The following is a 22419-nucleotide window of genomic DNA, read 5'->3' on the forward strand; positions in this document are numbered from 1 at the left end:
GTATTTATCAGGCTTTGCTGTACATTTCTCCATTTACCCTGAATTTACTCACTTTTTACCATGACATCCCACATACCCACATAGAAACTTTAAGATAAGATTAGATCACTTTATTGGCCATATACAATTTCTTGTATTAGGAATTTGTCTTTTCGCAGACCCCAGCTTGCTCTCCATGAGACACACAGACAGGGAGAGAAGCTTGGGGTCAGAGCGCAGGGTCAGCCATTGTACAGCGCCCCTGGAGCAGTTGGGGTTAAGGGCCTTGTTCAGGGGCCCAACGGAGTAGGATTCCTCTGCCGGCAACCTTCCAGCCACACTTTGATTACTTTGATTTTGCAAATATTTTCTGAACTTATTTAAAGGTGACAAAAGATCCCCTTGTGAGGCCTTCTAGAAGAGATTAGTTAGGAAGATGTAGTAGCTTTGGGTTCTTTACCTTGAAACAGTGTGCAGAATAAACTGTGTAGGGAGGTATGTCTCGCTACTGGGGTTCCATGTGCAAGTGAATGTAGGTGGCTTGGTTAAATTTGTCATGCAGGTCAGGTTGCTTGGTTTTGAAGGAGGATCTGGAATAAGAAGCAAATGCAAGACAATTTTCTATTGTGTAGACCTCTATCCAGATTACAGAACTACAGCCTTGGCTTCTCATTAGAGAGAATGCTGGTTATTCATGTGCTGACAAGTGGTAACAATATACTGTAAGAACAATTACAAATTAGAGGATGTAATGTAGAGCTTGTTTTTTTTTTCAAGTAGCTAATTGATCCCAAGATTTGTTCCAGCTGTTTCTCTATAATGTACAGGGTATTGGATTCATTAACAGGAGTGGGCAGCTTGTTTCAAATAATCAAATCCCTTTGTGTAAAGAAGTGACTCCTGTGCCTAACTGTAAACACATCATTGTCATATCCTAACATTCTGTTTGCCTTTTTATTGCTTCCACACATTGTCTGAAAGATGAATGACCGATTGCATGTGAACATACTCTTCAAGATCAGTTAAGAAACAAATACTGCAATGCAAATACTTGTTATGGCTAGAAGGCATTTGTAAGGTGATGCTTTGGTCGGGACAGACAAAATACAGAGAAGTGATTGGAATATTTATACACTCTTTACAAAAAGGAAAAAAAAACTGATATCTGATAATGAAATACAATGAACAAGAGAAGAAATTTGGATAGAGAACTCAAACATCCAAAGGATATTGATGATTTAAGTTTCCAGTTTGCATATATTTGCTTTTAAAGAAAATATGCTAAATCACAAACCTGAGGGAACTGCATTATACATGTGGCAGAAAGAGATGCAGAGACAAATTACTTAGAACAGATATCCTTCCATTTGGCACCAGACTTGTTATAGTGTACTATTAGTTTTGCTTTTCAAGAACATCAAGCAATGCTAAATAATTGTGAATTCAGAAATCAGAGCTGAGATAATGCAAAAACACATTTATTACAGTGTTCTCTTGTTCAACTGACATTGTTACATTTAAACGTTGTGCTTATTGACATTGCTTGCTGTGTAGTCAGTATGTTTAAAAACCAGGAACCAGGTAAAAATTTCCACCAACAGCTGGTCAATCAGAAGGGTACATAGTTGCAGTACAGGCTGAACTAGATGTCTGCAACCAGGACTCCTGAAGGTAGGGGTGTGATTAGTCCGCTAAGGACGTCTCAGCCATCAGTAGCTCCCGTGATTTGCTGAATACCTTGCACCTGAGGTCAGGTGATGAATGAATGGTCTTGGAGATGGTTGTGTCAGAAAAGCACGTTTACGATCTTCCTGTAGCACCCCCTCAGAAATGGCCCGCCAGCAAGCTGGGTTACTGTACACAAATGCAAAGACAGCAAGGAAATCAAATAGAAAAAACCTGTATTGGCTTGCCTGTACAATGTACTTACATCCTGCTCTGATCTCAACTTCATCAGCCACCTGATGCTGCCCCTCAAGGATTAGAAAGCAAGACAGGTATCCTCGGGGGATGGTGAAATTGGGTAGGAGCACTGTGGAAACTCCGCCACTTTGGTTAATGTACTGACTCTCTGGAATAACTATGCTGTTCAGGCGCCATTCCATTTGGATATCCGGCCTTCCAATTGGAGTGCAATTATCTTTGGCAACGCAGGAAGCTCTCAGCGGCGATCCCAAGACAACCACAGATGACTGAACTGATATATCAGCACAGTCTGATGCTTCTGTGACTGTGGCAGGCAGAAAGAAAAGAAAAGCTTGTCATGCCAAATATTGCAACTAGCATCACAGATTAAAATATCACCAACCTTATTTGCAAACATGTTTTGCAGTGTTTTAAGGCCAGAGGCTCATAACATATAAATGCATTTAATAATCCCATTCATACTCTTTGATGGCAAAAAAGAAACCCACACACAATACTAATGTTACTGTACATGCCATTGAATGCATTAAGTGATATGGGATATATTATAAAAGATACTGTATTTCAAAAATAGTTCAGGTAGTTCTGGCTATAATTCTGGTTAAAAGTTTATTTTAACTGCATTCATGTATATTATTTTGCATTAAATAATCCTTTTTCAATGATTGTTGTAAAATTCATTTATGTACTTGACAAATGGAGAAGTGACACTATGCTTGTGTTTTATGTGTCCCCTCACCACCACCCCTCAGTGTCATTTTTTTTTATAGCTGGTAAACGTCACAGCGGCCTGGAGCCTGTCCAGGAAGCACAGGACGTGAGGCAGGGCAGCGTCTAGGACAGGACGCCAGGGACATGTCCTAATGAATTACATGTACTAATTAACCCAGCATGTCTTCGGGAGGTGGGAGGAATCTGGAACACCAGAAGAACACCCACACAGAAGGGGCACAGCAGTCCAGACTTGAACCAGTGACCCACGAGCTGTGCCGCCTCCTCACTTCTGATTTATACTTCAATTTCCACAGTGCCAACGACACTGTTGGCATATGGCGGTTATTGAGAAAACCCATTGTGTGATTCCTGACATCACCGGCAAACTTTAAAACTCCTGCTGCTTTGTCTTTACAAGATCTCTGACCTTTTCCGAATTCGGTAACAACAACAGAGGTTGTTAACAGATTACAACACTCTGACTTGCTCTGACTTCTTGACACGAAGGGAAAACCAAAGTTACTTTAATTCTGATTGTGTAACGCTTCCTCAGACAGAAGCTTGTGAAATGGTTCTTTCGTATGATGGTTCTTGTCAACACTTCTCATTTTACAGGTTTCAGTGTATCAGAGATGCTTTTCGTTTTCTCACACAGAAGTGTAACTTTTAAAAGTGAAAGCAAGCATTAAATAGATAGATACTTTATTGATCCCGTGAGGAAAATTGCAGTCCAACAGCAGCTTAACACAGACAACACAGCAACAGTGTAACGAATTATACAATACAATCAGTACAGTGAGAAATGCACTAAGAAGAGTTACTCACAGTCCAGAACACACAAAGAACAAACCAGAACAGAACACAAAAAGTTGTATTGCACAATATAAATATAAATGTACTGCACAAGTCCCTGGCATATATTGAACATAAACGGTTGTAAATGGGAAAAAGAAAAAGAACAGATGTAGCAGTTTACTGTTCAGTCCAGAAACAGGTCACTGTCAATGTGGCCTCTGCCCAGACGCAAGGTGGATGCGTTGTACAGTCTTATGGCAGAAGGCAAGAATGACCTCACTTTAACAGCACATAACCTCACATAACAGCACTTATGAAAGAACATAACAGTAAATAAAGAGTAGACAAGTTTAAACAGATAAGGACCATTTTTGGAATAATTCAGATAAACTATTACTGTGCATTGATAGGACCTGAAATGATATGAAAGAATGCAGCAAAGTCACCAGTATTTGTTGTATAAAAAGAAAATGAACTCTCACACGAGTCCAGACTTCAGATATGCTTGTGTGGGTGATAATTCAAGTGATATTTTGTATTCTCTGGTATCTTATCTGCAGTACTCTGGTACTTATACTGCAGTATTTTTTTGTCTACATAAGAGGCTTTATTTTGAGGATAAGGCCTCAGAGGTTTTGACAAGTCTTACAGTAATTTTGATTTAAACAAATTAGTCACTACAGCTCCTATCAAATAACTAGGGAAACAGAAGTTTAAATTGCAGCTAAAATGTTTTGTCTAGGTGTATATTGTCATTGCAAAATAATATACACTCAATGTACAAAAAAGCTGAAAATAGAAAAAGAAACTTTCTATAGAAGTTGATACAGTTTGACTGTGTTTGAGGTACTCATCTTTATTTACTTCATCTTGTATAATGGTACATCCTCTCAAGACAAACAAAACAAACAAACAAAAACTATTTACCTTTAATGGTGCTAAACACCATTATTGTCAGAACCAAAACATCCAAGTTTAGCACAGAGGCCATGGTCCCAAAGCCTAAACAATGAGAAAAAAATCAAATTAATTGCACTACTCCTGATACATTAAAACTCTGCATAGTGTCAGGTATGATCACAATCCAAGGCACTACAAGAACTTCTATAAGGTAACGAAAAACAAACAAGATTTGTATATCGATAGGAAATATGGTCACCTAGGCACATTTACATTGCTCTTACACTCTTGTGGCACCTACACACCACACTACTTATGAAAGCTTACAATAGTAAATACATGTCAAGACACTGAAATTCTCATTATTGCTGTTACTGTGAATCAAATTTGGGATTTTCTGTGATCACAGAAGAAAGGTTTACCCCCTCTCAAGCGGGGTAAAGGTTGTTTTGCTAGCACACTGTTTTTATCTTATCTTCTTTTGATAGCAAAGGAGGCAGAAAATAACAAACCTCTGCTAATCTACATCTCTCACTTTCTCGCTTTATCTCCCCATCACACATGTTTTTGTAACTTCATTATCTTCTAAAGTCAAGAGCCTGAGGTTTAAGATGCCATTTAAGTTGGGGCCTTCAAAGTTTTTAACCAACAACAAAAACAAAAACAGCAAAATTATTATTTTTCATCTTTTTAACGTGGTAATGTTCCTTAACCTGCAGACTTAAAGAATTGCTGTCATGCACTGCTGACAACTGCTTACAAACACCGAGTCAAAAAGTCCATTGTGGTCAAGCAGTGGTCAAACAGAAGCCAAATGAACTGTTCGGAAATCTTGCAATACCAGATATTTTAAGGAAGTGTAGGGTTAAGTCTCAAGCGTTTCATAATGTTTTAAGAAAGAAATACAGTATATGCACCAAAATACAGGAAAAGCAAATCTCTTCAGAAGACACAAGCAAATTAATCTGTTTTGTTGAATATTTCTCTGTGGTGTGCAGTGACCATTAACAGCGCATGTACTGCCCTTTAAACACCATTTAAAACAACCTACAGTACTTTACATGGAGATTAGACTTGTTAATAACATGTTAACTGTATATCAGCATTGATGACATTCCCTTTAGTTCCAGTGCTGATTTCAGTAATACTCTAATAACTTGTATAGTGAAATGAAATACTATTCTAACAGAGCCGGAGCAGTGGATCTGTGACTAAGGATCTGCGCCTGTGGCTGAAAGAGGAATCCTACTCTGTTGGGCCCCTGAGCAAGGCCCTTAACACCAGCTTCTCCAGGGGTGCCGTATAAATGGCTGACCCTGCACTCCGACCCCAAGCTTCTCTCCCCGTCTGTGTGTCTCATGGAGAGCAAGCTGGGGTATAAAAAAAAGTCGAATTCCTAATGCAAAAAATTGTATATGGCTAATAAAGTGATCTTAACAACAAGAAACGCTGTCATATTCTTGTGGTAGACAGCACCTGATTTGTGTGTTCATCTGTTAACTTCATGACTCCACTGCACTAGTTTAATCTCCATCACAATTATATCATAGATGTTGTTCATGCAATGTTAGCACATACAATTTAACATGTAAATTAATAAAAATGGGAAAATTCAACAAGAAATACTGAAAACACCATGCAGATTGTGACGCAGAAGCAGATCAATCTCAATTAGAGCATTACTGTCAAAGTCAGACCTGTTTTAAGTGATATCAGTCAATTTACATAATTGGTCAAGAACTGACTGGTGACCCTTTGAGTGCACAGTCACTGCAAGCCACTGATTCTTCTACAAATAATAATACTTCTATAAGCTAAAATTAGGTTTCCCTTTTTCTAAATGTTTTTTTTTTTTTAATCAGTAAGCTCTTCTCAGTAGGGATATCAAGCACAAAATCAATTGAGGATCTTGAAATGGAGTTTGAGAAGTCTGAAAGTTCATGAAGAATGTCAGCAAAGTCCTCTTCACCTCTGTACACCAACCCGTAATTCTCCATGATGCCAATTTACAACATTCACAGTCACAGTAAGCCACACTTTTGCTTGCAGTTTTCTTTCTGCAAGTCTCCTCCACCCCATCTCTGCTTTTGTAAGGAAAACGTTACCTAACAACAGAACAAGAAGCAGATCTCTCTAAAACCCTATATGACTGGATTTTACAGTTATCCCTTGCAGTGCTAACACACAGATACATAGATTGCCTTATTTACCTGCAAAAATCCGGGGAGTCTAGTTCTTTTATAAAAGCTGCTTTCTAGAGCTGCTCTCTAGGGTTTATTTTCAGTCTGTGATATGTTTACGTTTTGCATGCATCATTAATGTAACATTATCAATTCAAGATCTTGATTAAAGATCCCCAGAATGCCTCAGTAAGTCTCCCTGCCAGATATATTACGTATTTTCTTAAAACTTCAACATGTGGCCTGGGGCACTGCACCACACAGCCACACTGTGGGAATTCCTAGAATGTGGAGTGGGAGGAGAAGGAAACAACATAGGTAGGTTTACAACTTATCATCTGACTCCTACATGAAGTTGTGAAAATAAGGTTAACTGAGTCCTAGAAACTAATTTCTGCTGACAGAGAAGGGCCTAGAATTCATTTTGGGAGTGAATTAGTCATTGTATATTGATATCTTGATGCTATGCAATGATCCAATTTGAGTCACATAATCTGCATAGTTTTAAGTGCTGCCAGTATCTCACTAGTAACTTCTGCAATTTCTCTTCAGAAGCTCTATTGCACTGATTTTCTATAACCAGAATTAAGCAGGCTTATCTCTTATATCTGGGATGCTGGTGCATTGTTCTCCCCACTGAGAGCTGGTGTGTGGGGAGTGTTCTGGCACACTTTGGCTGCTGTCGCATCATCCAGGTGGGGCTGCACACTGGTGGTGGTGGAGGGGATCCCCATTACCTGTAAAGCGCTTTGAGTGGAGTGTCGAGAAAAGCACTATATAAGTGTAAGCAATTATTATTATTATTGCAAGCATACCCCTAGCAGTGCTAGTACACATTTAATTTGTGCTGGAGCAATTAGGGTGAATTAATGTGTCTGAGGTATTATGGATAAAAGGTACAGTTCACTGAGCAAAACACCAAAAGTAAATGAAAGGAAAAAAGCAAATGTGAATGATAATTTCTATTAGATGTGACACCCTGGTTCTTTGCATAGAGATTCAGTTGCCAACTCAAACAGTGACATCATGTCTGCTACAGTATGTCTACAGGTACAAGCTAAACACGCCTCCTTTTCTCATGATAAGCTCTCCCTGTTTCTCTACTACAGGTAGAAACACATCATCCAACACTATAAAAGCCCATTTCTGTGGAAAACAAATTGTTAGGCATAGCACTTACGTATTTAAGATGATATGTCAATTTACAGTAAATAAATCCCCATTACATCTAGTTTTGTTACTTGTCACAAAGAGAAACCATTTGTGCATAATCATTTCCATTTATTCAGATGGCAGACATTTTTACTGTATGCAAAGTGATGTACAAATGCAATGATGTAGACGGACATGGATGTTGATTTCAGAATGCAGCATTTAGCAAGGTCCATGGATTTACTGTAAGGGCAAGGAAGAGGAACTGAATTATTTATACAGTATCTCATATATTCTTGTGCTGATGAATATTTTGCAAAGACAGTTGAATTCCTACTATGTTGGTGAAAGAACAGAATATTTTCTAGTTTTCAAAACACGATTAAAAGCATTGCTAACTCCGATGACTTTTTTACTCTCAAAATTACTTGCAATATTTTTCAACTGTTTGACAGCCCTGTTATTATGTAGTTCCATATCCTCCTCTCCACCATTCCCACTCTTTAATTGTTAAAAGGTAGAAAGCAAAAATTACAGAAATAAATCACTACACATCTAGCACATGCTTGATATAAAAACCAGCAAGGAAAACATACTCCATGTTCAAAGAGCAAAAAACTGCTGTTTGCAAGATGTAGGCATGGCATTTGACAGCTGTTAAGCATGTGGGCTCAACCACCACTCAACCACAGATGGAATTTTCAAGCATGAGCATCACCAGCTTCTAAGAGAGAGAAACCAAGGGATCTAATTAACACCAGAGCCCAAACACCAATTTGATTTATATGAGGCCGTAATACTTAGAATTAACACTTGCCTTGTTAATAAAATGAGAAGAGGAGGAAGAGCAAGATTTTCTTCCTGTTTGACATTCAAGGAGTGCAGCACAGTTTAGGTATTACTGAACTTCATAAGAACACAAGTATGGTTACAAAAGAAAGAACATCATTGGTCCTGTCCTTCCTGTTTGTTAGTAGTTGATCGATCTCAGGATCTCATCCTTTATTGAAGGAAGCCAGAGTCTTATGCTTTAATTGCATGGTTGAGCAGGTTGTTTCACACCTGTTCGCAGTTTTAAATGCATTTTTTTGTGATTTGTGTGAATATAAAATGATAGGTATTTACTGGTGAAAGATAAGCTGCCTGAAGTCCTTTTTTTATTATTATTAGTAGTAGTATAGTTCGTGCTCAAAAACTCTTTATAATATATACATTTGGCCAGAACATTCAAATTCCAAATTAAAAATAAGTCCTAAACTGAGTCCTGTAATCGGAAGATTAAGACCAGACCTTAATTTACTTGTGGTCAGCACATTACTGGCATATTTTCAGGATACTGAAAATAACAGTTGGGATGATCCAGCTGGCAATGGTGAAATGTCACATATGCTGACATTAGTAGACTGGGGAAAACATCATAAACTAAAAGCAATCAACAAATTCATTTTGTGCACTTCTCTATGGATTTTATCATCTACGCATCTCACACTTTGCTCACTAGGCTTTGTTAATTAAGCAATTCAATGCAAAATATCCACTGCGCCTTTTTGTTAGAGGTTAACAGATAACATCTAACGTTTTCTTGCGTTGTGTAGTGAAACACCTCTTTGTTTCAGGTTTTTTATCTTTACCATCAAGATGAATTTCTGATCAAACTTGTAAAGCATCCCCCATCTACATTTTTCCCCTCTACACACTCACTATAAAACACTTATGATGAACTAAAAGCTAATGATCACTATAGCCCTGTAAAGTAAGCATTATATTTTGAATTCTGTAGGTGCAATTTTAAATTTCACTACTTTTTCTTGTTTTAAGTGGAAACCATGCATTCTAATTTCTTTCTATATGTAAATCTACAAATCCAGTGAATTTATCCACATGGTTTGAAAACAGGGTTACATCCTATAATTTGTCCCTTATATGTGGCAAGTTTCAAATCAGTCAATTAATTAACGCTTGTTTTTGAAAACAAGGCTCAGTCCTTGAAAACTCTCTGTCATACCTATCCAGCGCCACTGTCTTTAGCGACTGGAGCAAAGTGGTCAGTCCTGTCTTCTGATTGCTTAAAGGGGAAACAGTCTTCTCAAGTCATCAATGTTTTTTTTAAATTTATTTCTACTGTACACCATCTTAAATTAGAAAAGGTAACTATGTGGACCCCCAAGATATTGTACCTCTACCTACTTCACGCACGTTTATCACTTTGAGCAGATCTCAGCTGCCTTTTCTTCACCCTGAAGCACAGAAGATTTACAGATAAAGATTTTCAAGCCAACACACTAAACCACACAGCTGAGAAATGTCCTGTGTTCTGCTGGTTTTCTGTGCCAACCTCACACGAGACATTTCTTCAGTTACTCTTGGCTGTTCCTTGCACACAAGGCACATACGGTACAAAGAATTCAGCTGAAATCCAGGAAACAGTTTTTGGCTTGTCATTCCTATTGTTATTTTCTAGCCATTGTTCAGTATGCAGTTTACTGAGGAAATAACATGCTGAACAGGTGCAACTTATGTATAGGAGCTGACGTGGAATGAAAGGGATACATGCAAGATCAAATAAGCATTCTAAAACACGCACATCACTTTGTATTTGTCACTCTTTTAATTGTATTAAACTCAATGTCTTTTCCAAATCCGCCGTAGTGTTAATATATATTTCACGTTTGCAGGTTGCGTCTTTGACCAGAATACCCTATTTTGCATTCTACAGGCATTTGTTTTCAGCTTTTAAAAACATTTTCCATAGAAAGACAGGTGTCCTATGAAACCTACAGTGTCATGAAGGCATCAGTTAGTTTGATTATAGAACGAACATTCTTATGATCAGACCTGCACATTTAGAACATGTATGTTGTTTCACCTTGAGTTTATTTAGAAAATATTTTACTTTGGCATTATAAGACTCTCGTCCTCTTATTTACTTTCTTTGCTTGCTATTCCACAGAGTGGAATAGGCATTTTGTTTTTCACATGAGCACAAATATCTGGTGAGCTATATTTTTAAGCACTAAGCATAAGGAACTTTCTGACTGAGCTTCCCTATCAGTCTTCAATGAAAGCCTCAGCTCTAATTACAGGAGTTACACCATCTTCCCAACACCAAGCCCAACGCTCCACTCAGAACGATAACAAGATTTTCTTTAAAGGAAAAACTTCTAGTTTCTCCAAAATGCAAGAAATCCCAGCTGGATCAATCGCAGCTACAGAACAGTATATTCCTCTTTAGCTGTCTCTTTTCACATGGCCAGCTAGTCTCTCAGTTTAGAGTAGGCATAAGAAAGTCAACTTCCATAAATTATAAATGAAAGAATTCCTCAGAAATAAGGCAAAGAGAATCACATCTTGTGTGTGTACTTCTGAAGAGCTGAATGCCAGTAGCTGCTATGGTCAGGTTTGAATTTTCCATTTGCTCTAGGTCAGTGGTTCTCAAACGTTTTGGACCAAGTACCACCCCTAATTCAACCAAAGCATCCAAGTACCACCTACAAGTCATCATCTCATAGGAACCCCGGAAATTCTCAATGACCAACATGAGCGCGCGTGCACACACACTCACACATACATATAATAAATATCATAATAATAAACTTTATTTGATATAGCGCCTTTAAAGGTGGCTTCTTAAAGTGTTTTATAGAAAAAAAAAACAACAAAAAATAAAAATAAAAAAGCACCATTTCAGCGAGAGGGGTGAGCCTGTTTAGTTGAGCAAAGCAGATGTGAATTAATTTTTCGAGCCTTCATACAATTCCCAACAGTCTTAACAGATTTTAAATCGTCAGGCATTTTCTTGACGGCAAAGGTCTCGCGGTGGATGTTGCAATGAAACCATTAATTTCTGGAGCAACCTCTCTAATTCGTGCAACTACACCGCTGTGTCGGCTTGTCATTGCTCTAGCACCGTCTGTACAAACTCCGACACATTTTATCCAGTCGATGCCATTCTCTTCGATAAATTCATTCAGAAGCTGAAATACGTGCTCTCCTGTAGTTCCTGTTGGTAGCGGCTTACAGAACAGAAAGTCCTCACGGGACGTACAGTACCCTCAAACTCATATCTAACGTAAACGAGCAAATTGGCCAAATCGACTACAGACTCATCTAATTGCAGTGAAAAACATCTACTCATCTTAACGCGCTCTGTCAGCGTATATTTCATATAATCCTTCATTTCAATAATTCTATGAATGACTGTGTCTTTCGGGGGGGCAGCAGGTCGAGCTGTTCAGCAGCTTTTTCTCCACACATAGTGTGTGGCTTACCTGCTTTAGCAATCCGCAAGCTTGCATTTTTCCACGTTTCCGTTTTTATTTCAGTGTTTATTTTAAATATTTATTTCATGCGCATGGAAGAGAAACACAGAGACGCTCGGTGTATTTTTCTCAAATTAATTTAGAACAGTTCTTAAATATTTTTATGTTATTTTTCACGCTTTCCTGTGCTCACAAGATTACCAGCGTTCATAGCACGCATTTCTATGCATTCCTGTGTTTACAACGTTGGCATTGTTCCAAAATCACGCACATTCTCCTTCCTCCCTATTTGCTGGAGATACAGTAGCTTTTTTTAAATACAATTGGTCACTTGCGTCCGTAGCACGCATTCCTATAGAGTGGTATAGAATTACAGATTATCTCTTGTGTCCACTGAAGTATTAGCGCGTAGTACGTAGGCTATCTATTCGACACGTATAAAAATACAAAATATGAAAACCCGTTCCGATTTTTTCAGCGCACACAACACAGTTCCAGGGTCATTTGGCGTACCACCTGGCGGCATGCCACATACCACTGCCGTTGTTTTCTTTGGCAAGCTGCAGTGTTCTTCTCTTACTCACATCTTTTTGTTGTGATATCTCAGTGTCCACTGTCCCTAAGATTACCTTTGTCCCTGTATTCCTACTTCAGAGGATCTTGCTCAATGTTATTTTTGCCAGGCAACCTCAGCATAACAATGCTTGTAGAATCAAGATCATGAGATGATTTATTTCCCCAAAACTCCACTGGCTCCTGTGTACTCAATGGCTGGTTACACGTATGAGCAACTTAAGCAGACACCTATCGCAATTCATAACAAAACAAACCAAATGTTTTAAATACACTGTTACATTACATGTTATTCTGTCTCCTTTCCTCACATCACATTATACTAGGGTTCACTGAGGAGCATGTGACAGTCACCTATGGCATTAAAGCCATTTTTAAAAAAAAGTTCATGGAGTTCTATTAGAGTAATAGAAAAATTCTATTATAAGAATATTCTATTTCTATCAATAGAACTAGAATTGGAAATTAATTAAGTGCTGGTGTATGGGTGTTATGTGCTTTTGAGTACAAATAGATTTACCTTCCCTGTTTACATATTATTTGATGTGGTCAAAGCATAAAAACATAATCTGGAACACTTAGAAAAACAGTTTATCCTTGTTTACTTCTTACCATTTCGGTAAAGGATAAAACCATCATTACGACGAGGTGACGACAATAATTTGAAGTTTTATTCCACGGATGTCTCTTTGACGACAATCATCCAGCTTTTCTCCTGCAAACGTACTGATGTCATCTTGATATTTTTATTAGACTCTCATCTTTGCTATTTCTGGCCTCTTGGAATCCAGGTCCATATAACCCCACCACCTGCCTTCAACAACCCAATGTAATCCCATTAAGATTAAACGATTAAAAAGTTTAAAGCTACTAGTTATTGGGTGAACAAAATAACTGAACAGCTGCCTCCAAATTAATTTTGGGAGCCTCTCCATCTTCTGTTCTTCACTGGCTCATTTCTTTTATCATCAAAGCATCAACAGACATCATAGGTTCACCATGCAGGAAAAGTAGCGGTCTCGATGAACGGCCAAGATAAACATATCATCATCTATCAAAATTTAAATTAAACCCAACAGTGTGAAACAAAGACGAAAAAGCAGGCACACCTTAGCAAATGTCGTATCTTTATGTAAAAGAAAATTTAACTTGTGACGTACATACTTCCACACCTATCTACCAAAGGCATGGAATGTAAATTGTCGAGTACATATATATATCTATCTATCCTACACTAGTGCTGAAACCATAACAAGCATATACATGGTTTACAAAATAGGCTGAATTACACATGTTGCAAGGAAGATGATGGTTTGTATGCTGCATAGGAAAGCAAGCTTTATTGACCTGGACATCAGTACCCATCTTCCATTGCACCAGAAGGGCCAACCTTGGTTATTGGCCAAGATGCAATAACTCACAGAGGCCATTCAGTCCCTCTGGCTTAGGTGGTTGCTAGTAGCTCATTGATCCAAGGATCTGTCCTGATGCTTCTTGAAAGAAGCCAGGGTATCGGTTTCAACAACATGGCTGTCTTGTTACAGATTCCCCAGATCTCGATTTTATCTGCACTGCGCCAGAATTCCTATTTCTGCTCCCTGGTTTGCAATTCACTGTTGATTCTGCAGAAGTCCATTGGGTTACTTTGTTTATGTCTTTGAGGATTTGTAAAACTTTTAGATGCTCCCATAACAAATGCTTGCTCATGCATGTTGTTTTCCCATTTGATCCTGGAAAGCAGCACATTTGAGATTAAAATGGTGATCAACAGTGATATTAGGTTTTCTAAAAAGGCATTTGGTAGAAATGAGGAAGAGGTCAACAGACAATATCTGCCAGCAGTGAACTTTAATGAAGTTTTCATTTTACTTTTTCCACACGCACCGCTACACAAACTAGTGTGGGAAAAGAGCTCAAACTAAAAATAATGGGTGATTAGATCTGTTATATACCATTTCAGGATATGTAGAAGAGAAGATGAATAGAAATCTCCAGGGAGCCAAAACACAGGAAGTATTAAGATGTTTAAACAGAAAAGAAAGACCAAAGTGACTTAATTTACGGTGAGGACCGACAGTCACCACCTGTCTTTTACTGGCATTAATAAACATTTTTAAAATCTACCACTGTAAAAGTACAGAGATTACGCTTAACACAACCAGAACGCCCTTTTGGTCTTTTCTTCTGTTCTAGACCATAGGACTGTGGATCCTTTCTATATAAACCAATACCAGGATTAAATGATACCATTGACACACATGCTCAACACACAAGACAAAGGCAACACTTGATGCTCCATGATTACAAGTAAGTCTCCATGAATTAATTTCAATCCACAAGACTAACTCCTAGACCTAGCCAGGACCCTGACTGTCCCAGAACAGGCGACGTGCTCATGATGCTGAAGTTAATTAGGGTTCGATTATGGTAGGTCACCTTTTGTTTGTAGGTTTCTGATGAGGAAGCTAACACAATGATCCAGACGGCACTGCATCACCTTGGATTGCAAGACATACGATGGCTTGACCACTCAAGACAAGTAAATTATGACCTTAATCCCCCCCCCCCCCCCCCCCAGAAAAAAAAACCTGCGGAAATACACATACATGTGTTTGCGTTTGGCTTTTATGGTAAAAAATTACAACACATCCTCCGTGTGGCAATATGTTCTTGCTGGAACACCGTGACAAAGCAGTTCTCCCACACTACCCTACTTCTTACTTTTGGGATTTATAACCTTTCATAATGAAATATGGTGGCAAGTGATTAAAATAAAGGAACCTTTTTAAGCAATGTTATTACATTTCTAGATATTTGTAGTGCTCAATTATTGTGAACTCAATAATACATGACTGCACGGTTATATACCTTACATTACATCCCCACCAAGTTCCATACTCTATATTACATGCCTGCCCAGTTCCATACTCTATTTTACATCCGTGCCCAGCTATATCCTAGAGACCAACTACATACTCTATATTACATCCCTACCCAGTTCCAAAGAACATTGTTCATATATGCTAACACCTGAAGAACGCTCCACGGCCAAAACATTGCGTTTACTTTCTATTCTTTAATAATCCTGTCACCTGTTCCATTGTTCATATATGTCAACTGAATATCTACCCTGAAAAAAAACACCTAAGTTTCTTCGTCAAACACTTTGTGCTGTCTTTTCTTATTAAGCGCCACATAGATCCTCCTAAATGCATTGGCAGTGAGGGAGTGAACCCAGATTAAAAACAAAATCAAGAGGGGCAGTTTTTCCCCTCTTTTCAGCCATGTCAGTCGCTCTTGTATGCACTGTACTCGAGTTGACCCGAGTTCACTTACAGCATGAACTGATAAAGAACGGAAATTAGAAAAAGAAATAGAAGTGTTTCCTGGAATTCCACAGTGAATAATAATATTAACCACATAGATAATTATATAAACAGGGCAGATAAGAAACAGGACTTTTGAAATCAGAGTCCCTATTCTGAATGTTAATAACAATAATTGATTCAATTGTTCATTGACCAAATTTAAAATGAAGAAGTACAGGAAAATAGTGCTAGACTCTTTAAGAAGATAAAATGACTATTTCTTTCTTGGTTTTGAATCAGTCTGTTTCTGAATTTTTTTTATATCTTTATACTGTACACGACTACAACCCTTTGCATCCCACACAGAGCTATCACTGAAAATTATTCTATCGAATGTGAACAAGCAGAGTATGAGGAAATGCACTGAGACCACTGTCACTGACACTCTAAAGATTTCAGAAAAGAGGAAGGAAACGCCATACACAAAGCCTTTCCTGATGAGATTCAAAAATTCGGCTTTAACAATCTAAACTTCTAGTAAATTCAGATATCGGTGCCCAGTAGAAAAGAGTTCTGTTTACAGATTTTAAAAGAGAAATAGGAAACATTTTCAAAGCAGGAGTAGTTCTGTCATAAGACTCAGGGGTACTGGAGTCCCGGACATTTCTTTTGTAAAAGCTTCAACTTTTAAAAACGTCTATCCAGTCTATCTTGTTTGGTGCAAGCCCATTTCATCACCACCAGTGTGAGGAGGCTGGCGCTGCCTCGACATTTTGCAAGTGCTGTGCTTCATATCTTGACTGGAAAGGCTATTGAAATTTCAAGGCAAATAATCATTTCAGGCTCATTCTTGAGCAGTGAACCCTGGCTGCACAGTGAACGTCGGACTGTAAACAGCTCAACATGCTTATTTGCGAAACTTTCAATGTTCAAATTAGTATTAAGCTGCAGAGGCAGTTAATATTTGGGTTACAAGCAGGCAACTGTATAAAATTACCAGGGAGGCGGAGCCAGTCTAGGGCACAGGGTCCCCAAACCTGATCTTGGGGATTCACAAATGTGCTGCTTTTCACAACAGCTAAAAACTGATCCAACATGCTGCTTGGTTGGAATCTGGAGAGTTTTTTTAACACAAAAGATTGGAGATCTTAAGTATCGTATGAAACGCAGGAGCTAAAAGGCAACCTTCAATCACCATATAAAGATTTTAAATAAAACCTATTTCCAGAACTACTAGTTTTTCAGTTATTTATTTGAGTGGTGAGGATAGGTCTAGTCTACACTACTAGAGCAGGTGGTCCTGGCCTTGGTACTGGAGCCCCACATACTGTATCTACTGGCTTGAGTTTCACCTGTGTAATCAATTAAATAATCAAACACTTCACTGACTTAATTGGATTGCTGTAAATGGTGCAAACAAGGAGCTTCTTCCATTAAGAGTTAGCTAGGCTGGAACTACAACTAATCCGTAGGAGGGCTGGCCTCTGGGACTGGTGTGGACTACATGGAGCAGATACACTGCTACAGTTTGTGGGTTCACAGTAAAAGCTTCAGCGCAGAAAGACACCACATTCTTACGCTCAGTTAAATGATGATGCACAATACTTGTCGCAGCTGTTAACATTCATTTAAGACTTGTTAATATTTAATATTAAAAAAAATATTAAATACTCTATATAATTACACTGAGCGACACCAATGGTCCATTGCAACGGATTTGAGGATTTTATTTCAGAGCCGCGTACTAACTCCCACATTGTGGCTAAAGCCAGTAAGGTTTTTTTCTTTTCTGATCGCAAGTTAGTGCGCCGCTTTCAGTTCGTTGCTATCGACTTCACATGACTTTTGAATTTGTCATTATTTTTGGCGTTCGTAGACAACCAGGTTATTTTTGAAACGGCGACGAGAAGTTTATGTGGTTAAAAAGACCATTACTCAGAATTATATCAATGCGTTTCCCGAAGAGTTAGCTTGGCGGTCTTTTTTTGATGATGCTTTTAGTAAAGGTATAACCCAAATAAAAAGTCTAAAAACTTACATAAAGAAATCACAAAACAGGCCGATAATGTCTTCCCACGTTGTCAGCAGGTGTTACTATAAATTACAAAACACCATGACAACAATGCAACCCAAAACACATGTAGGACACAGTATTTCTCAACTACACCTTCTACTTGACAACCGAGAACATGTTGTATCCCGGGTTCCTCTACCCTTCGGTTAAACTGACAAATAAAATCAAGAACTATATATCACACATCAAGAAAACAAGTAAAAAAAAACTTGCTGCTTACCATATGTAACACAACACAGGCGTAAATCTCTACACTTTTACCGTTTCTTCAGCAATTCCCTCAGCTCTCAGATGATTTTGTAAAGCCTCTCTTCAACTAATTAAAAAGTAACGACGATCTCTTTTGAACAGCAGAAAGTCCCGAGTCTACGTGATCAGACTCTGGGGTGTTCACTCTCGAGTATTACGCGAGAGAGCACCAGACGCACAGCGATGAGCGGCAGTCTGTTGGAGAAGCTTAACTGTTTCACTCTTGGCATTTGGCACCAGCTCCGAACAACGTGCGGTCGTTATCTAATTTGCATCAGCTTCCTGTAAAAAGGCACACTGTTTCAACTCGGTTTCCAAATCAGTGAATGTGTGCAAACAAATAGAACATTACATGTTAACAAACATCGTCTTAAAAATATTCAATAACTTTTTTTTCCTACCACGGGTACTTTCCTTTTTGGATGAACGTTTTTCAGCGGGATAAGCACACAGCAAATGTACTAAACATAAATATTTGATGAATATCCCTGTCTGCTTAAGGCGCAGCAGTGTGAATACAGCTGGTATTTCACCCCTCGGCTCTGCATACCGAATTAAAAGAACTAGATTACATATAAATAATGTACCTGTTTGTAAGTACTGAATTATGCATACCTGTAAAAAAGCACCTAGACAGGACCTGTTGTTCATTCAAGTGTTGGTGTACAGGTGCAGAGCACCCAGCACCCAGAACATTATTTTCAAGAACAAGTGATCTGTGGAGCATGGCTTTTAAGTTAAACAATCACAACCTCTATTGTGTTGTTTTCTCCAGCCTTTAGAACAATGTTTCCCAAACAACATCCCCTGTGACTGAGCTCTTGATTAATGAAGCTTATTGAACACTTAATTGAATCAGCTGTTTAAAGTGTGTTATCTCCACTAGGGTCTCAACTTTGAAAGTAATCTACTTTATATGTATTATTTCCTAGAAACGTTGCAAGCAGAGCTTGATTGAACAATGCAGATTGCTCATGACTTTTCTTTAATTGGTTGTCAGTAATTGTAGCACATGTACCGTTAAGAATGACACTGTCAGTTCACATCAAGCATTCTTCCCTCTGTACAGTCCCGTTGTGTCAAGTCTCCACTTGAAACAACAAACCCTACTGTAAATAAAGAACATTCTGAAACCCAGCTTCTGGCAGGGAAATATTTGTTTCTGACTTCTTGGTGTTTAAGAGCTGGAGCTGATTTTTAAAACACAAAAACTTCTATTACAGGTTCAATATGCTTACATAATGAAGAGCTCAGCCAGAACAAAATAATGTTCCCCAGGGACGGGCTGCTCCAGTACCAGGACTAGGACCATTGTCTCTTTTGGGTTTTGAACCAGATTTTGAGACAGGGCGTATTGTAAAATTTCCTTTCAGTTCTCAAAGGGTCAAATGGGATCTAGAATTGATATCAAATTTCAGAGTTTCAGAACTGCTCTAATTCCGGCGTTTTAACTACAATGTAACCAACTTGACTTTGCAGGATTGAAACCATAATTACAGGAGTCTGATTAACTGGTATTCTCACCTTTGGTCAACACGAAGTGATCAGTGATTAAGGGCCATTTAGTCAGAAATAAGAAGAAGCAGGCTGATATTACGTGGTTACAGGTCACGCCACAAATACCTTTAAACTGAATAGCCTTGAACATAAGACTGAGTGCAGAAACAGGCTCATCAAAAGACCCATCAAGAAAGCAGATTAATTAAAGGTATTAATCAACGCTGGAGATTTAGAGCTGAGCTGGAATAGCAACAGACACACAGTGGTCCCTTAGGACCAGGGTTGGAATTCAGTGCTTTAAATGTATCTCCCACTATTTTTTTGCAGCCTAACCAAAGCTGTATGATTTATACTCTATCTCCGTAGTCTATGTGTATGGGATTGTGAAATAATTATACAATTTTTTTCATAAGGATTGTAAAACACCAGATCTGGGTTTTTGGAACTTGTCAGCTCAGCTAATAATGTATGCCCTGCATGGAGTTTCGAAGAGAAACATTTTATCAGAAGATTATTTTTATTTAAAACATTCAGTGTCCCGACATTACCACAGGATGGCGAGCAAGAGCACAAAACGATTTCTTGTTCTTTGCTTTCATTCGAGCACATCACGGTTCTTCTCTTTGACAGTTCACAAAAACACAAATACAATATTACTACAGGAAATGAATCTGGATTTTAGAGGAATTAAATTTGGTACTTGGCTGATAGAGATAACTTATAAAATGATCAAATTATTTTTGTTGCAGCTTTTAAAACAACAATGGATGTGTGCACTGTATTTGACACCCCTCTCTGAATATGAATGTTGTCTCGTGTCTCAAGCAAGATATTTCTAATGTACTTTTACTTCAACTTGCAATAAATAACTTAAATCCAAAGCTGTGAAGATAATTTTCAGACCAATACTTCAGGCCAAGTTAGAAGCAATTGGAAATAACTGTACAATAATTTTAAGCATTTAGGATTATCTGACATGTTCTATTTTCATGATGAGGTTTGCTTCTGATGAGTGGAGTGCTTTCTGTGTAAGTAGTGGACAAATAGATTAGAAATGTGTAATTCCATTACAAATGTTCTTTGGATATCATCTTCATAGAATGAAAATGATCAACAATACAGATGGGATTCTAAAGTCTTTTCAATATCTTATTAGTTCTAGAAATGTATTTACACACAGATAAAAACACAAAGATAATGCAAAATGTACACTCTTATAACATTAAAAACTGAAAAGCAAAACATAAAAAAGGAAAACGGTAATTGTAATTGTGATGTATAATAGAAATATGTTTTTCCCTCAAATCTAATGAGTTATGAAATTTCCCAGAAGAATACCTAGGTTTGGATTGAGGTATTGATATATTAAAATGTTCAATCTTGTTAAATCATATTTTTTAATATTTATTTTCTATCTACATTAACAGGTTGGCTAATTTAGGGGAAGCAGGATGTTTTAACTAGTATGTTTTACCTTTTTATGTCGTGATATGAATCATAACTGTGGCTCAAAGAGTTTAAATCAAAAGCATAATTGTTTGTGTACAACAACAACAAAATCTCTATCATATGCACTCCTGCAGGAGTGACTGTTTACAGAGTCTGCCAGACTTATTTAGCTGCTCACGTTCCTTAGATCAATCACAAAGTATTGATTTAGAGCTGAAAAATTCCAACTGAAGATGAACCATATGTGTGATCACCTATCCTGGGCTGTTTTGAAGCACATTCACTGTATCATGATGAAAATCACTCATTCTAACAACGGTACTGTGTTGGTTCTTTCTAAACAATTATTTTATTGCAAAGTGTATTAATTTTTGTAAACATTTAATAGGTGATTAATTAGTTCTGACCTTTTAATGAATAATTGAATACAGTATTTACAATCATTGCTCAAATATTGTAATATTTTTTACATTTTACTTTTGAGCTGTAAAAGACAAGTCTATACATTCATTGTTTTACACATTATGTGTTAGATAGAAATATTGATACCGTATTTTGCTGAGTAACATTATTATTTTATTATATCAATTTATTAAATTTTAAATATCTTTTCATGTTTATATTGCATTCATCCATTAAGAACAATTAAGGAAAAAATAGAATAATCATACTATAAAGCCTTGACTTTTAAGATATATACAGTATAGTATGTACAGATGCATACACAGCCTGTGCAATGTACAGTACTTATAAACTCTGCAGCCTGTTAAGTCCGATTGTACATTGGATTCACAATGTCTTTCATATTGTCTGTGGTTAGGCCTCTATGAAGGATAGTTGACACAGGCTTTAATATTGCACTGAGTTTCAATTTGACACCCCTAAAATGTGACAATTCCAATGCCGACCTGCATGCTACATAATTTCTTCAGGACTGGTTCAAAACGGGTAAAAACAGGTACTAGGGTGATGAGCATTTAGAGATGAACACACAGAGCATCTCTACACAATGGGCTGTGGCAGTAAGGCACAAACTGCCCCACCATGTTGTTTGAAACAGATCCTTCGATATGCAATTTGACAAGATCTAGATCTTTGATGACCACAAACTAACATCAACCACATGAACCAGATTGGCCAAATGGCAACTTTCTTATGTTCTTATTACACAAATTGAGATTTAACCCCAGTGAGAGGAATCATTCCAATTGGTATTCTGCCCTCCTGCGAGTAAGAGATATGGTTTTATGGGGGCAGATGGCAAACGCAGGCAGGGTTTACGCATCAGAAGGAGCTCGTATAGATTGGAACCAGTGTGTTAGAGGGCTGCTGTTAATCAATTCTGTCTCCAGTGTACGTGA

At 37.9% G+C, this 22419-nt stretch overlaps 1 protein-coding gene across 1 annotated transcript in view; it reads right to left on the reverse strand.

Annotated features, from left to right (window-relative positions):
* Window positions 1-18353, reverse strand: part of csf3r (colony stimulating factor 3 receptor) — a 30565-nt gene extending 12212 nt beyond the window's left edge. Inside the window, exons 1-4 of the mRNA XM_088602753.1 lie at window positions 18081-18353; window positions 4342-4416; window positions 1910-2209; window positions 440-569 (exon numbers count right to left, since the gene is read on the reverse strand). Coding sequence (XP_088458879.1) covers window positions 440-569; window positions 1910-2209; window positions 4342-4405 — 494 coding nt within the window. The 5' untranslated portion in view covers window positions 4406-4416; window positions 18081-18353. The remainder of the gene's footprint in view (window positions 1-439; window positions 570-1909; window positions 2210-4341; window positions 4417-18080) is intronic.
* Window positions 18354-22419: the final 4066 nt, after the last annotated feature.

This window comes from Lepisosteus platostomus, chromosome 13 (genome assembly GCF_059453375.1).
Source record: "Lepisosteus platostomus isolate fLepPlt1 chromosome 13, fLepPlt1.hap1, whole genome shotgun sequence".
In the NCBI taxonomy this organism is placed as follows: domain Eukaryota; kingdom Metazoa; phylum Chordata; class Actinopteri; order Semionotiformes; family Lepisosteidae; genus Lepisosteus; species Lepisosteus platostomus.